Source organism: Xiphophorus hellerii, chromosome 13 (genome assembly GCF_003331165.1).
Source record: "Xiphophorus hellerii strain 12219 chromosome 13, Xiphophorus_hellerii-4.1, whole genome shotgun sequence".
Taxonomy (NCBI): domain Eukaryota; kingdom Metazoa; phylum Chordata; class Actinopteri; order Cyprinodontiformes; family Poeciliidae; genus Xiphophorus; species Xiphophorus hellerii.
This window is the reverse complement of record NC_045684.1, coordinates 17,982,208-18,000,358: the sequence shown is the minus strand read 5'-3', so window position 1 is coordinate 18,000,358 and position 18,151 is coordinate 17,982,208. Positions and strand designations below refer to the sequence as shown.

General features: G+C 37.4%; 1 protein-coding gene across 1 annotated transcript in view; it reads right to left on the bottom strand.

Moving 5' to 3' along the window:
- Positions 1-18,151, bottom strand: part of gabbr2 (gamma-aminobutyric acid (GABA) B receptor, 2) — a 189,751-nt gene that overhangs the window by 44,823 nt on the left and 126,777 nt on the right. Inside the window, exons 12-13 of the mRNA XM_032580308.1 lie at positions 15,501-15,608; positions 11,908-12,030 (exon numbers count right to left, since the gene is read on the bottom strand). Of these exons, the coding sequence (XP_032436199.1) occupies positions 11,908-12,030; positions 15,501-15,608 (231 nt within the window). The remainder of the gene's footprint in view (positions 1-11,907; positions 12,031-15,500; positions 15,609-18,151) is intronic.

Here is an 18,151-nt window from a genome sequence, read left to right as displayed (position 1 = left end):
ACAACATTGCACATCATAATCGCTGGCAGCCGTGGTGGAGAGAAGGTAAGACGAGGCAAAAACTGCCACCGAAATCCATTTTCGACAGATTCAATTGAACAGACTCAGTCATGCACAACCACACGACCAATTTACCAGCTATGGTGTCAACAAATACTGAACCGCCAAAGGAGTCCTTAGAGTGTTTTTCTCCATGATTCACTGATAACGCTGTCAGCTAAGCACATAAAATAACGTCTTGTGTTTTGCAAGACAAATGGAAGCGTTGTAACAAAGCTAGAAACTGTAACCTTGCAAATATTCTAGAAATAACTTTTGAAATTGTTATAAAGTCCTCATAAAATTTAAATCTGTCAACTTGGCTGGATATCCAGAAGTCTCGCATAGGAAACAGATTTGAGGTCAACATATCCAGCTTATTTTATGCTAACAGTGATCACATTTGGCTTTGATAAGAAGATTGTAATCACAGCTAATTTTCTGACGTCCAGCCTCTACAGCATTACACTGTAATTGTTGTTTGTATAATTTATCTTAGAGAATAGAGAGACCCAATCTGGTGTGCATTGGTGAATAAGAAAGGTTCTTATTTCAAGTAGTTCAGGGACCAAAAAAAATTAGTTCATTTTTAACAGTTCCAACTAAATTAATGAGATTCTGATTAAACTACATATATATTTACATCTGTTGGAATATCTCTTATGAAGATGCCACCTAGATAAAGTGAGAGAGAATTAATTGACGTGGTGGGAGGGTTGCTACCAGTGATACATATGGTTTCTTCTCTTGAACCATAGCCAGCAAACCATCATTTAAAAATCCTTAAATGGTGACAAATGCAAACATTTTCAAATATCAATATCTACTTAACTACAGGCAAAAAGCATGCAATTTTCAAAGATCAGCACTACTTGTGACTCACAACGAGCGAGAATGTTTCGAGATTTCTGAAGATTTGTGCTGATGTCAAATACATTAACATAAGTGGCAGGATCAGGACTGAAGCTACCAAAGTTATTCTATCTTTGACTCATTCTTCTTCAAGCGGAAAACTGCTGGGAATTTTGTTTCTTCTTGGGGAAATTGAGAAGGGTTTGGAGTTTTATAGCTATAAAATGAAGCAACAACCACCAAGATCATTGAGAATTATGTATTTTTGACCACGTTTACTGAATTCGAATACAACCACATATGGAGTCACAACATCCCTACTATAGATGAAATAATACAGAGGAATCCCTACAGGAACCAACACTCAGGTGTTCATCCCGCCATGCAAACCACCGAGAATGTGTGAGGTCTATGTACTCAATGCTTTTGTTCTCTCCCTCCAATCGTTTCTTCCTCCAGAAGTGGTCGATAGGATGAGCCCTAGGTGGGTGGTGGTTATCCCTTAATGACCCAGTTTACTTTGAAAAGGCATTGATCTCAGTCAGTGCTTTGCTTAACTCTAACAAAGAAGGCTCAAAGCCCATTTTAGCACCACCTTAATACTGTTGGAGCTGCATGAGTGATGCTGCAGAGACGTTCCTCATTCCACCAAATAAATAATTTATGAGTTCGTCATAACACATCCATGTCTTTTACTGTGAATACAATTGCTCTTGAGTAAACCTTTGCACATTCTGAAGGAGTTGGAGTGGACTGAACTGAATCTTCATGCATATTTCTTGAGAGACACCAGCTACATTTTTCAAAGACTCTGATTAAAGACCAACTGAATTGAATACAATGTATACAGAAGTCCTTTGTCCACCTGCTTTGACAGACAGTGATGACAGATAAGAGCCTGATGACCTTCACACCACTAACTCTTGACTAAAGCTACAGTGGGGAGTGCATGCAAGCGTGCAGAACAGTTAAATCATGAGGGACCAATTATACTAAATTATTGTTGAAAAACAAAATATTTATTCTTTGTAATTTTGTCTTTGTCTCTTTAAATTAAACATTCCACTTTGCAAATATATTGCAAAGTGATATTTGGTAGAAGCAAAACGTAAATAAAAATATTAATCTCTAGTTGTTGGAGTTATCAGTCATATTGCTTTTTTCTTGATGACCTTCATATAGCGCAGATTGTTCAAATAAGCTGCACATTATTAGCGTTCCCATGTATATATAATCAGTGATTGCCTGGAGTTTTCAACATTTCTCCATTCAGTTCTAACAAACAGTCCCATTAACATAAAAAACCAAGGAAGTCAGCACAACCACTAACTGTGATGCCAATAATGGACCTAATAAGATTATCCAGTCCTTGAAACAAAATAACCCAGGAGAAAAACTGCTGTTTCAGTTGAAGTGATAGCAAATTTGTTCTATTATTTTTTAGTCAAAGTCGCAAGTCAACAGAATATTAACAAATAGATAAAAGTTAATTACAACATTGTGGAAAAAGTACCTACCTATAAAACAAACAAAACTTCTAATATTCCAGCTGACTATTAGAAATACATTTTCCAAGTATAAATACCACCTATACAGCTATGCTTTTGACATATAGCTACCCAAGAAAGTCCAACAAGTGCTATGATTCAGTCTGCATAAACAGATAGCCTTTAACATTTGGATTTGCTTCTGGTGTCAAAAAGGGTAGCAACAGGCTCCTTTCTCTCACTGAAAAATCATTAAATAGAAACTTGACTTTCTGGAGGAAAAGCCAGCATTGGATTTCAGGGCACAAGAGTAAAAGTTATTTTATCCAGTGAAGCTCCCTTCACAATGTCTGAAACATATGAAAAACAGAGAATATATGGTGAATTTTACCACATGTCTTGTGTGATGCCAACGGCAAATCTTCTTCAGATCATTCGTGTGTGGAATTGCCTCTTACATTTTTGCCTTCAACCCTTGACATGAGTAAAAATGGTATCAAAACATCCTCCAAGGGAATCTTTGCCCAATGATCCAGGAGCCCTGGGTGATGAAGAATTGTCTTTCAGGCACCAATGAAGCACAATGGCAAATGTAGTGATGTAATAGTCTGGGGGGGTTTAAAAGCATGAAGGATTAATGTAAGGGGTAAGTGGGCATGCACTCGAGCCTATAAGGGTCCAGTAAAATTGAAATTGAAATCACCATAGCCACTATTTTTTCACACTTAATTTGTTTTAAGGTACTCAAAAATTATATGGAATATAAAATAATAATAATAATAAAGAAAACAGAAAATTCAAATTTACAAAAGTATTCACAGCCTTTGCTTAATACTTTGCTGAACCACCTTTGGCAGCAATTGCATTCTCAAGATTTTTTTAATATGATGCCACAAGCTATATTATGTTTCCCTGACTATTTCTCATCTTTATTACTGCACAGTTTCTTTGAGTGTTTTGAAAAGCGGAAAGTAGACAAATGCAGTATTTTGTTAAAAGCTTAGGCCATCCATGTTTATTCTTCATCCAACATCAGTAGAATGCTTCATCTCTGCTTTGATACTCCTTTGTTCAATTCAGTTATTATTTATGTTTTGAGTTGACTTCTTTTAGTGCTGTACATCACTTTAACCAGATTTAACTTTGAATTGTTCACTTCATTTGATAAGGTACAGCCAAAACAAAACGCACAGAGAGGGAGAAATAATCACATCTAATGTCACTTCCGTCCCACCTTTCTCCTCCTGTTTTTACAGCATGCTGGTTGAGCATCAACTGAATAGAGAAGTAGAGTAAAAACAAATAAAGATGGAGGTTTGGCTTAAGAGGAGGCAGCAAAAAAAAAAAAAAAAAAAACAGTCTAATTGAGAAAGGAGTGGTGAAAGGAGTGAGATTCAGTTCCCCCAAAAAGTAAACTGAGGGGAGAAAAAAACAACAACAAAATATTAAATAAAAGACAAAGAATTGAATGTGAGAAAACCTGAAACCTGTGGGGAAAACCAAGAGAGTCCCATGCCAAGGCTGGAAGAGCACTCAGATAAATGTAAGTGAGAAAAGGTTGCTGTTGGACGGGGCAGGCAGGTAAAAGACAGTGGCTGCCATGTTTGAAGATGAAACATTTGATCATTTCATGTCATCACATGCATGATATGGAGCCGTGTATATTTACAAAAAAAATGCAGTTGGCAATCATCTGGTGCGGAGACCCGCATTTGATTTAAATTTTTCCCGAGGGCACTAAACATACTTGGGCTTCGCTGACTGAACTGTGGTGTATCAGTTCAGGATATTTGTTCTGCATTCAGCGTTAGAAAAAGAACATTAGGTTAGTTAACGTAATCCCTGGGTCTTTGATAACAGAGTGAGGTGTTTCACCAACACTTCCCTTTTTGCATGTGCACAGAAAGAAACCTGCCCAGAATGAGTCGAATGAGAGGGCCTGGTTAGCTGTGATGGTGGACGGTGGGTGGAGCCACAGACAGAGCACAACCAGTATGTCGCAGAAGCACCTCACTCTGTTATCAAAGAACCAAGGATTATGTCACGCAATCTGTTTTTAAAATGTCTCTGCAAAACTAATTTGTGTATTTTGTTTCATAGTTGTCTCCCCCAAACCACTCTTAGACCCATCACATGAAATATAAAAATTAGAGATTATATTAACCTAAATACACAAGTGGTATGAATGATTTTCGTAATAAAAGCCCAAATCTTGGCTGCTATAAACAAGTAATAGTGCTATAATCTCCTCAGCACAAAGGAAGAAAACTGCTACAGTAAATATGAATAGACAGGCAAACTTTGGCATGCGACTACAGAGATATGACATCAGGAACAGGTGAGTGCATTCTTGTGAGCACTCGACCTTCCCCTCCCTCGCTTTCCTCCTCTAAGTGCATACAGGTGGGGGCAGCAGAGGCAGTGAAGCTAAGACAAAATCTGTGAGTTTGGTTAAAAATAAGCAGCATAGCCATCTACGTGCACACGCCCACACGCACCCACACACACCGCAGAGGTTTCTACGTCCCAGTGCACTTAATCCTAAACAGATGCTTAAAACTTTCTCTGCATATATCAAAATAATGAAGTAGGTCCCCCGACCCGTTATTTTTGTCCCATGAATCAACAGTCCTGCTCTCCGCATTATAGGTGTCAAGAACCATGGCCGTTGCCATGGTGATGCCACACTGCAATATTCTGTTGCAGCTCGTTCGCCCACCGATGCTCGCTGCAGTTCCCAAGCTGGGGGAAAAGAAAAAAAAAAAAAACGACAAAAAAGGGAGTGGGGGAGGAGACACAAGGAGAGACTCATGGGGGCTGTGTTGTGAGGGGCTGCAGCAGAATCCAGCAGAATGCAAACCAGGCTTTCATGACAGTTTGCCCTTCCTGCAGGAGTCAATGTCCAGGACTTCAACGGAAGACAATAATTTAACCTTAAACACAAATGTGTATCTAATATGAATTGGCACATTTTTTTCACATCTGATGTCAAGGTGATCTTCAAAAATAGACCCATGGGGATAAAAGTAAACCCCAGCTCACACGATTAAAGCACGTGTATACATTAAAAACACAACATGTGTCTGTACTGCAAGATTTAATCTGGTAGCAGGCGGCAGCCCCATTAACAAATGTTTAATTATTAAAGAGCCACAATGCTGATCTACAAGCTCGCTGCAGCCAAACCATTCCATCAGCATTCTAGGGATGCTGCAGGAATAATTCCTATGTTCACAAAGCTGTTTGATAAAGAATGACACAAATATGAAGAACAACGCTCATGCATGTATATGGTTTACTTAGAGGTCAGTCAGTAAAGATGGAGAGGAATGTTCATCATGTTATGTCATTCAAGGTAAGTCAAATGAATGTGTTTTACTGAATTCAGTATGATGGAGTTGTGTTTCAGAGGAAAACCCATCAACGCAGGCTTGTTGAGGACAATGTCAAGGTCACAAATCATGTCTGGTGAGGCCACACGATCTGAAACTGTAATCAAAGCTGCAGAGTTCAATTGTAGTACACAATAAAACTCAGAGGTCACTGTCATCTTAAACACTGCACTATCCCACTGATCTCTGGCCCTTTATTTTTATTTGTGAGCGTATTAGAACAGTCCAGTTTTATAAGTATTCCTCTGCAATCCATTTTCACCCTCTTCAGTTTCATCTTCCTGTTAATTACAATGAAACTTGCAAAGCGGAATGACCTGTGTCTGCTGATGGGTTCTGAGCAGAGGGCGCTGCTTTTGCAGGACTTTTCTCCATGTTTCCACTGGGTAACTCAAACATGAGCGATTGGGTAAAATTACATCCAATCATTTAAAATTTCAATAGAGTCCATGTTTCCAGAAAACAATCGCTTCTCAATAGCCCAGGGTTCAGACCCTATGCATGAAGTACAGCGTAGAACAAGGGGCTGGTTTTTACCAAACATTAGGCATATAATTAGATACTGTTTAATAAGTTAAAGAATGTGTTTACTTTGTGACGCATAAAAATCTTAAAACTTAAATGAAATAAGAAGTAAACTTGAGTTAGGACAAAAATATAACAATTTTCATGAGTCTCTTGGCACAGGCAGGTCAAACAGTACAGATACTCACACTATTGCTATGTATTATATTGTATTATTGGATTACTGTCTGTAACTCTTACCTAATTTGCTTATTCTTGCATGTAAATAATGACATCTTATTTGAGGGGAATCCAAAATAAGATAAAATGTCTTGTGCTTTACTGTTAAAAGTTAGAACACCTTGAGGTCACTAAGAAACGAATGTAGCGTAAAGTACTGTGAAACAGTTTGTCCCTGCAGCTTTGTTTTCCTGACACTGTGGACGTTTTTACAAACCAACTGAAGATTCCTATTTTCCCAGACTTTCATGTCATGATTTTATTATGCTACTCATGCTTGGTTTGTTTGTCGCACAGCGCTTTGTAATTTTATATCTGTAAAAAACGCTTTTTAAATAAACTTCACTTATGTACTTCTTTACCTGCCAAAAATTAAGCCAAGTTGAAAATAGAGCTTGATTGTCAGTAATTGTTCTGGAACTTTTCTCTGATGTTTCAGAACAATTACTGGCGATCAAGTTGTTGGTTTTTTTTCTTTTTTCTTTTTCCAATTTGGCTTACTTTGAGAAACAATGCTGTGAAGATTAAATTGTCTGCAGATCTATTCAAAACAATGAGAACTCCTCAAACATTCAACAAGCTCTTCAGTAAACAATGCTTGCCCTTGTTTCATCTGAGTCAGTGAGGAAATCTGTGCCTGGAATGACTCAAGCAACAAATGTGCAGCACTATCCCACTGTGGCGCTTCATAAAGTACGCATTGATATACCGCAGACCCTCGGGTGAAGCAAGTACGTGCAGCTCTGTGAACCCATGGTCAATTCCCAATTCACTACAGTGGGAAAATGTGAGTGGAGAGCAGGGCAGATTCTGACAAAGACAGAGAGAAGGAGACAATAAGAAAATAAAAAGGCAAAAAAGGCTACAGACAAGAGAAAAGTCACAGGAGGATGCAGGCCAAGTACGATATGACGGCTCACAAAAAACAAAACAAACAAACAAAAAATAAAACGGGGAACTACTGGTCCTTTTTTTGCTGCAATTACTGCTAGTCAGTCAAACAAAGTGTTTCTGGTCCCTGAGCCAGGGAATCCCCCTCCTTTCAATTTGTCAGTGAAGGAGGAAGCATATAAGTGCATAGATAGACAATGGTGGAACAGTTGTAAAGCAATGTATATGTTAGTGTGCCATAATAGTGTAAAATATACACATTTTTTAAATAAATCTGTTACACCCAAAATGAGAAATTTTGTGTTCATGTACAGCAAAAACATCCCAAACATAAGACATGACAATAACACTTGCACATATAATTGAAAAAAATACTACAAACCCTCTCAGGTTTGCGGGCCAATGTCTGACAACTGGTTTTAATCACCTCTATGCATGCATTATCAGATGTCACTGATGATAATAAAATTATACTGAATGTGGTAGATCTGATTTAGGTTGGGAACTATGCTGACCATAGAATATTCAAAATTCTATCAAGAAACAGTGTGCTATGCAGCTGTTGACTTTATTGTCATCCCTTTAAAATCTAACTTAATATTTAAAAATTGTACTTCCTTATTATTTTCCTCATCCCCTTTTTTTTCTCATTATCCACTCTCCAGGTATTGCGGTTCCCATCTGCTTTGTGGTCGCCCCCCTACAGGCCTGAAGGCCCTTAGTGCAGAAGAGCTGCAGGCTGCTTTTCCTCCGGTTCAGCCCCAAGGGTCCTTTACTGCTGGAAGTCTGGCACACCGGGCAGGCATGTTAAGAATGTGCCTCAGCACAGGCATGCAGATCCACATCCTCAGGGGAAACGCAGATTCCTACACTCAGTGGTTTATAGATTCAAAACACTCCCATGGCCGAGGGCTTACAGTCAGAGAATACTCCATGAGGACCCTACTGCACACACTGACAACATTCACAAAAGAATAAGTCAAGCAAGGCTTTCTTTTCCCTCTTAGGAGGGCTCAAAAGTACAAAGGCCAATCAGCAAAATGAAATTGGGGCTTTCTCGAGAGCTTAAGAGTTGTGGTGTAGACATACATTCAAATTGAACATAAGAAGCCAAAGAGTTTCAATTAGTCTGGAAATATACTAAACATCTGTTCTTTAAGATGCCATGAAGAAATCTTTCCCTTACAGACTAAGAAGAAAAAAAAAATATGACCTGAAACTGAATTTCGGATTTTGTACCTACACACAATTTATTTTAAAACAGAAGATACAATTTCTAAACTTGGTGCGCAGTATGAGACACAAATTCTCCCCCCACAGGACCCTTGTGACAAACATGAAAAAGCAAGAAAATCCATATAAAAATGATCAAAAGGAGTTTTCATTAAAATCCACAAAAGAATCTACCTCTCTTTCTGACCTTTCGATTTCTGCTGTTTCCTCGAAGGTCAATTAGAATCAACCGATGCTATATATTCTCGAGGTCTCTGGCCTCTTGGGAGGCAGTCAGACATCTTCTGAACTACATACTAATGTCTGAAAGACTTGAGGAGTGACTCACCAAGAAAAAAGTCCCACTTAATAGAATTAAAGGCTGGGGGCCTTTGAAGAAAGATGATTTTAAAACGTCTTTCTATTGGTCTAATGTACTATTCTGGTCTTAAATATCATGTTTTCATCAACTGTAAGCGGAAAATCATCAAAGTTAATAGAAATGAAGGATTGAAAATGTCTTTCTGTGTAATTAATCTACAAATGTTTTTCACCAAGTGAAATTAGTTAGTGAAATAAATGAACTTTTCAACAGTATTTTTAATTTACTGAATCTGACAGTATAGACGTTTAGTTTGTCAACATGACTTGACATTTCAAACATGGCAAAAGCATAATTTATCATTTTGAACCTTTAAGGCTACTGACCTCTTTTTTTTATTTTTATTTTTATTTTTTTTACATTTTTTGGCTCTAATGGCCTTTATTTGAAAGTGCTAGGGCAAGAAGGTAGAGTAATGAAAGAGAGGGAAGACATGCGGGAAACGTCACCAGGCTGGGATTCGAACCTGTGACGGCCACATTGAGGACTAAGGCCTCCTTGTGTGGGTGGTGCTTAACCCCTGCGCCACCACAGCATCCCAGGCTACAGAACGTCTATCTCACTCAAAATATCATAGCTAGACCACATCATACACAGTATATAGACAGGAAATGGCTGATAAATTGGGCTGAAATTGTATGTGCATTATGTAATAGCCCCACGTTAACTACTTAATGTGGCTGAATTCTAGATAAAATGAGAAATCAAATGGGCCCTACATGTGTTGTGCAATTCACAGTCATTTTCTTAGTGAGATTCAGTTTCCTATAAAAGAAGCTTAATAGGTTTTTGCAATATATGCATTTAGTCAACCCAAGTGGGACGCATCAAAGAAGCCCACAGTGAGTCCAGGTCCAATCAGTATGAGCAAAGTCTATAGGAAGCTGCATACACATATTGTGGGGGTTATGATATTGTTCACATTAAATAACTATGAGAATTAAAAAAAATATTGCTTGTATGTAAATTTATCAATTAAGATTATCAATACCAGCAAAAAAAGAGAGAAAAAATAACCAAAGTAAGTGCACACATTTAATTGCATTGTGGAATTAAAAGGCATAATGGCCGTCTGAACTGGTGTTTAAATGAATAAATATCGGCAACCCAACCGAAAGTGAATGCAGAGCATTTTGATCTTTGAGCTACGTGCTCCCCCTCCATTCATGTGCTTGGTTGGTGGCAGGGAGCAACGAGAGCAGATGGCATCACTGTTTAATGGCATGGTGATGTGATGAAACGGTGCTCAATAACTGAGTCAAACTAAGTTGAACACTGCTTTTAAGTCACCTTCAAAGACCATTACCACTACAAACCCCCAATAAATGTAAAACCAGAGAAAACTGGTGGTCAAATGAGACATCCTGATGAGGTAAGAGAAAAGAAAACAGATGAATATACTCTGTGTCAGTGTTTTATTGACAGCATACTCTGAATCCCAAAGGTTTTTATGATTTTGCTTTGTTGCGTTATCAAAAATACATTTCAAGTAGAGGATTTATAAATCACATTTCCACCAGAATGCAGTGACTTAAAAGAGTGACACAGATCATAGAAACTAAATGACAGAAACCTGGTTTTGTAAACTCTAAAGGTATTAAGGTTTTTCCCCAAAATAACTACAGGATTTACAGGTGTTTGATGTTTATAGTTGTTGGTTTTCTTATTTTAAACTTAACTGCTTCTTGATCTGCTTGGTTAACAATGGGAATGAAAGTAAAACCACAGTTTTACTAAATCGAGAAAGAAGTTGTCCATCATTAAAATACAAATTGTACATCTGTATTTATTGAGTCAGTCATTAACAAAATGTATTGGAATTGACAAACTTTGTTTAATTTGCCAAATATTGCTATTTGGCAAAAGTGTGACTAATCACAACACTAATTTACAAAGCCTGTATTTAATTGGTTTAATTTTCTTTAATCACATCCAACCACACATAAAACATATCTGGGTTAGAGCTCTTTGGAATCCAGGGTATGTAAACTTTTAATTCCTCACCAAGGCTGAACAGAAACATTTCTAATCCCAAAACGTAATCAACATCAACACGATCCACTTTTAAAATGGGTCATGGTCCATCTCTTTTAAAACCTTCAGAGAAATTCATAGGATTTCATGTAAACGTCAAGTAAAACTTAGAGGTTGTAATGTTCTGAAGTAATGTTTTATCTCTCTGACATAAGCAGTATTAATTACACTAAAGTACATATAGCTAATGTTTTTAATGTGAGTTTGAATTCATTTACTGCCTGTATGACTCTCTCTTAGCTTAAGGCATTTCTTTTCCAGTAGCAACTAAGAAACTCATGGATACAGCTATATCTATAAACTGTGCACTTTTGCCTCTAGAAGGAAAATGATAATTCCATTAAAAAATAACACTCTGAACATATTAAGTTTCATCCAGTGTTAAAAAAACACTAATCTTCTTAAAGATAATTGATCACACAATCATTTGTTAATATTTCAACAGACATCACACGGCATCAATTTCTATAAAATCAATACTGCTGCGTTTTTCCAATGGAAGATCTCTGACTTCTCAGAGTAAAGCGGCGTTAAAATCTCTTTAACACCCAACAACCTCTCCGGCAGAATGAATGTGATGCTAAGTGCTTGTTTTCCGCTGGCCCTTGCCAATGTCTCCCATTGAAACTGGCAACCGGGAATAGAATGAGCACAGAAGGCAGCGATGGCTCACATCCTGACCCAAAAATAACAACAACCACAAGGAAAGAATATGCTCACTCTACAGTATAATGAAGACATTTCTCTTGCTCGAATAACTCGGTGTTACTCAATCGGACCTTCCTTGCTGAAAAAAGCCCCATCAGATTGACACAAAAATATTGGAACAGAGCACATATTTGACCAGGAGGAAAAAAAAAAAGGCCTTTCTGACCTCCAAGCTGTATTCTTCCACGGTTCTCCTGAGAGGGTCCACGATCTGCCAGCAAATTAGAATGCATAAGTCGATAAGCAGCATCCCACCGACGATAATCAACAGTTTCTGGTCCTTTATGATCTGTGGAGGAAGAAGACGATGATATGCTTATATTTTTGTGAAGTAGTTCAAAGTGTGGGCCTTTAACGGACTAGCATCTATCTCATAAAGGTATGTTAAGCAGGACATTTTTACACACCTTATTTATTGAGTTATTTCACTTTAATCTTGGCTTATTCATGCCTTTCTTTTAACATTTTTAAGGACTTATATTCCCTTTTTACTAGTATAAAACAATAAAATCTGACACTTCCAGAAGAGCTATTGGTCAATAATCCATTAGAAGTTCTGTCAGCAAGTCAAATCCTGTTGCCTAAAAAGGAACCAATGCTGAGTCAGCACTGCTCACGTCTAAAACTCGTCTTTTGTACTCTGAACTTTGGAAGGATGAAAGCCATGACCTGTTTGTGATCTTCATTTATAATAGCATTTGACTGAAACCATGAATCAAAAGAAAGGTCAGGAGAAGACAGGGTCACGTTCTGTTTGGAAAGTATCACATAGTCTGGATGCAGCTCGCACAGGTGTCCGTTTCCCCCGGTGGGCTCCGAACGAGGGACATGAGGGGATTGTCTTTTGATCTGCTCAGTCTTTTGATGATGCAAAGACCGAGCAAATGTGGCCGTGGCTAGACAAAGAATATTGATAGGTGGGATCCACAGCCCCTCCGTTAGGCATGTCCGATTTATTTCAGAAAGACGTACACTAAACAGCCACTGGCAATGTGGTAGTGCGTGAACCAAAGAAAAAATAGATGTGCATGCAGTAAAGTGCTGCGAGTAGAAAACATTTATATTTATTCATGTTTCATTGCCCCAGGTTAATCTCAGATTGAAACAATAAAAAAAGGAACACCCAATCAGATTACAAGTAAAAGAAAAAAAAACAAAACATGTTTTTTTTTTAACATGGGTGCCTATAAATATATAAAGATTTCAGAGAAAAGGTTTAAAATAATCATTTAACACCAAGATATCTAAACACCTTTAAATTTCAAATTAACTGTTCCAAAATACTCTAATGAGGAAATACCTGGGAAGGATATTTTTTCAAAAGTATTGAAAAGAAAAAAAAAACTTTACACTTCCATCTGCTAAACTATGATGTGTTATGTTGTCAAGTGACTCTTTCAGACAAATTGTACATGTAATTACTGTAAATTAACTGAAGTGTTACCTGTTTTCTTTCCACCAGCAATATTGGCATTCAGACATACCATTGGTGTTGCACAAATTTTTGTCTCAAGTATCCAACTTGATTTTAGAAAAACTCAAAGAAATAAAAAAGAAATATGTGTAGAGCCTTAATGAGCTTGTAGAAAGAGAGTGCAATAACTTTTTTCCTTTTTACTTTCAAAAGAAAGGAATTATCTACTGACCCGGTTTGAGCTTTGAATAAACTAATTAGTAGTAACAGTGTCTTTTTTTTCTTTTTAATAGGTGCTTTCAGGTGCAAGATTAAATATCTTTACTATATAGGCTATCAGAACTATGTAGTCTAATTCTAGTAAAGAAATAAGAGGAAGGTAAATTTAATTACTTTCCAGGAAACGTTCAAGGTATCTTTATCCCAGATCCCTTAGCTTGGGAACCATTCAAATATGCTAGAAGTTTTAACAATATTTTATAAGCTCAATTGTTTTGAAAGAAGTGACAAAAGATTATTTGAAATAGATGACCGCAATTATGTGAATTGTCTGAATTTTAATGTGCAATTTCAAGAGTTTTAAGGTGAAACAATGAATATGTTTTCAGACTAGAAGATCAATTGTACCAGTCTTGTCCAGAGATGGTGAGCATTTAGATGTCCAGCCATGAAAAATGTTCTCTTTTTTGTTTCTTTTTGCTTAAGTCTTGTGTCAAATTCTAATTTATTTAAGCAGTAGTAGAAAAAAAATGTTGTTTTTCTGTTTCAACAAAAGCAATTAGAGCATGTCAGATATTTCTATGTTTAATATGTCTGTTAATACCTGAAAAACTGTGGGATTTTTACTCCAGGTTGTCACACCCTCATTTCAGTCCATGACAGAGGGATTCTGGGAACCTTCTTATCTGTCTCTGTACAGATTTAATTGCTTTTTTTTTTTTTTAGTTTTCTTTTACAGAAAAACAATTCACTGGAGTCCACCCAGCAGAAACTTTATGGAACTCACTCTTGAATTACATACTCTTCCATTTTATGGGAAAAAAAAAAACTGATGAAGGAAAACTATGAGGAAAGGGGTGAATAGTGTTGCTGCTTTGGATCCACAGTTTGAAGAAAAGATGGCTAACACTTGTGTCTGTCCCTCCCCTGACAGCAGTTGGCAGACGTTTCAGGGCACCAACAGCAACTATCAGTCTGCTGAAGCCTAAGCACCTGCACTCAATCAATGTGGATGAAGTGGAACGTGTGTGTGTCCGCTGCACACAAACCCAGGCCCTGAGCCAATAGAGCACACATCTTGAGTGTTAAGAGCTAAACTATGCAGCAGGGGTGAATACTGCCTCAAAGGAAACATTTGTTTTGTCTTTGTTAGCAAGGGAGGGAAGGTGAGAGGAGGGGAAGTGAGTTGAAATAATTGGCTATGAAATGTCAAAGCAATACCAAGTTCAAAGAGACAAAACAGCTCTGTTTTCTGAAATTATTTTTAAAAAACCCAACTCATAAAATAAATATAAGGGGTCAGGTTCAGAGTTATAAAAAATCTTTAATAAAATGTTAGAGGTTTGTGTCTTTTAACCTCTTTTGATTCATCATCTGTACCCGGTCTCCAGATTTTTGTTTCCTCTTCAGCGTTCCCAGCCTACTTTCTTTGCCATTGAGGCCAGATTGTTTGTCTTGTTTCTTACTCTGTCCTGCTTTGCTTCTGTCACTCCGCCATCCCTTCTGCCGCTATTTTTCTATACCCTCCTTACCTCTTCTACAAGTTCAGTCATTCACCCCTCCTCCTTTCTTTCCTTCCTTCTTTCTTTCTATGTCTTTTCATGTTCAATGTAAGGCCACCCACCCTTCCAATAATATGGAAAATTTTGAGAAGAGAAATAGAGTGGGAGAGGGGAACAGCTATTAATACAAAAGGCCATGAAGACTTGCAGCACAGAAAGAGCAGCACTTTATATAACTGGGCCAGTGAAACAGATCGGGTCAGTTGTTTAAAAAGATATCTATATTTCTATTTTTTCCTTTCTTCAAAGAGACATTGTACAGAGAAGGTGCTGCAGCCAGCAGTATTCACACATATTTCTATCTGATTCAAGTCTGGGCACGATCAGCTAAATATCAATGCTCATATGTATGTAACCTAGAAAGGACATGTGCCGAATGAAGATGCTTATCACTAAATAAAGTTGTAGGTATCTTGTTTGGTGTTCAAAGATTTATTTAGGGACAGATAGATCTATTCCTAACTTTACCTCAAAAGCATGTCAAAATTCTCTCTGTCCTTTAATAAATCATATTTACAATCTGGAAACATACACGTTTTACTGAATAATTACAGTTTTTCTTACCTTTTTCTTCATCTTCACATTTTTGAAGATGGCATGTACCCTCCACGTCTTGGCAAACATGGCACCAAAAGCAGTTGTGTACCCAACAATAAGGATCCATGTCCGAACCTGTCGGTACATTAGCACACATTCGCAACGTGTCATAACGGGGTAATCAAAGCTCAAACCAGCATCTGATCTGACAAGTATCTAAAGATAAATTTGTTCAAAATAGTGTTGCAAGGCGTCCTAAAAATAAAATGCTGTCAGATTTATTATTTACTTCCAAGAGCTCTGGTAGACCATCCTTAGCAATGGCGCTGTCAAACTTCTGAGAGCATTTTATTTTAGTAAAAAAAATAAAATAATAATGTGGACCTTTTTTGTTTTAGCACAAAACACAAAGCTGATGAGTTAAAGAAGCTTGAAAGTTAAATAGAATCTAAAATCAGAAATGAGTAGACAGTTGTGTACTTCAGCATGACCAGGTGCTAATGCACCTTAGTGAGTTTAAAAAAAAAAGCCAATTTTTGTCGTAAAAAAAATGACAAAAAACTGAGATCAGTTCTTCCAAAACGTTTTAGACCTGTTCCCACCTAGTGACATACAGCTTGTGCAATTCAGGTGGAAAACTGACGAGAAAGAGGCAAAACTATTTAAAACAAATGACAAAACAGTCTGGTTCCATATGCACACCTGTAAACTAATACCTGGTTAAAATTACTTTTGATTTGTTTTGACCGTTCTTTGTTCTCACGTTCATATTTGGCTTCATTTACAGTGAATCTGCTGAAGTTCTCCTTTTTTATTTTATTTTATTATTTTTTTTAACTTTTCCACATTTGTGTGCTTGACATAAAGTCATATTTTGCAGAAAGATTACAAATGATCAAAATTATCTCAATGCACAAAGGTATCAGAAAGGAGAATGGTAATAAAATACCTACAAAATTACACATGCACAAGGCCATCATAAATAACTGGAGAACAAATGGAACAACAGGATTTTACAAAAACTGGTTTCAATCTGGATGAAAACAGATCGAAACCAGTCAGGGAGGCTCCTAAAAAGCTAGCAGCATTTCTGAAAAGTTATTTTTCCTCCAACAAGTCCTGGTTGTTTAATACATTTTCTACAGTAACGTGTTTGGCGCTAAAACTACTCTATGGTGCACAGCTTCTAATACGAGTCAATTCAAACCCAGAAAGTTGACATAGAAAGAAATTTTATTTTTAACCATAAATCCAAGTACACAACCAAATCAACAACAAAAAAAACTTTGTAAGAGGAAAATGAACACTTTGGAATGTCCAAGCCAACGTCCAGGACTAACGTTGACAGAAAATTTGTACAGTCACCTGACAAAAAAAATGGCTTCTAAACCGACATTATATATTATTTTATTTTTATTTTTTACTATCTACTAGTTATACACCATAAAGGTCAAACTATATTTGGGAAAAGTGATCATGCTGTAATCATGGTTTAATTTTTTTTTACAACACAAAAACCTAGCATTTTAACTGGAACGTGTGCTCTTTTGAGTGACGCTTTGGAAGAGCTTTGGCTACAAATGACAAGAAAAATTAGGCCGTCTATTCACTGGGAGACCAGCTCATTAATCAGTAGTACATCTATCAACCTCTGCGCTCCTTTGTTGTAGCACTTCATCGGAAGTGACAGGCTCTGTTTTGGCTCTGCAGCGCAGCTTCATCCAGGTGACGGCAGCTCGAGACGTGCCCTGCCTGTCATTACTTGTGTCTGTGATGTGTGTGTGTCGGCTATGGTGTTATCACAGTGGAAACTAGTTATCACTGTAATCAAAACTCCTTAATTAATCCAGTATCTACATAGTCACACGGTACTGCTACCTGAGGGGAGACACTTAATGTGCTCTGTGCTAGCTGCAGAACCAGCAGTGAGATTCAATCAGTTTTCCCTTGATCATAAGGTGCATGCGAGAGGCTTGTTAGCTACTTTTGCTTTGGCATATCTTAAATATATAAAGTAAAAATAAAAATAGGAAAATAGCATGGGAATTTTAAAATAGACAATACACTGTGACAGCATTTATACCCCTTAAAATTTATTTCATTTTTTTAGGCCTTGATACGATAGATCAAACCAAAGTATTGCATAAGTAGAAAGAAAATATTATGTTTTTGCCCCTGCATGACGATTTCTGACTGCAGTTACAGTTGCAAGTCTTTTGGGTATGTTACCATCTGCTTTGCACATCTTTTCATCACACAGCATTTTCCACAAAGATGAAAAAGTTTTTGCTTTGGTTTCCTCTGACCTTCACATGTTTTCTGTGCTTGTGGCAAAATGAATATTGCTTCTTCTGATTCTGTCTTTTCAAAAATGATTTTCTTGGAGCTCTTCCAGAAAAGCTGGATTTGCTTATTGTGTGAGCAATAGCTAGCAGGTTGACACAGTGATCCACCCGAGCTGTTGACGTCTGCAGCTCCTCCATTACGAAGGGGCTCATGGTAGTCTCTCTGATTAATGTTTTTCAGTCAGTTTATATGGATGGCCATGTTTCAGTAGGCTTGCAGGTTTGCATTTTTGTAATGAATTTTCTTTAACAAACTTCTGAGGCCTTCACAGAGCAGCTGCACTCCGAGATTGCGTACTAATAAGGTGACTTCTCAAGGCAATCGGTTGCACT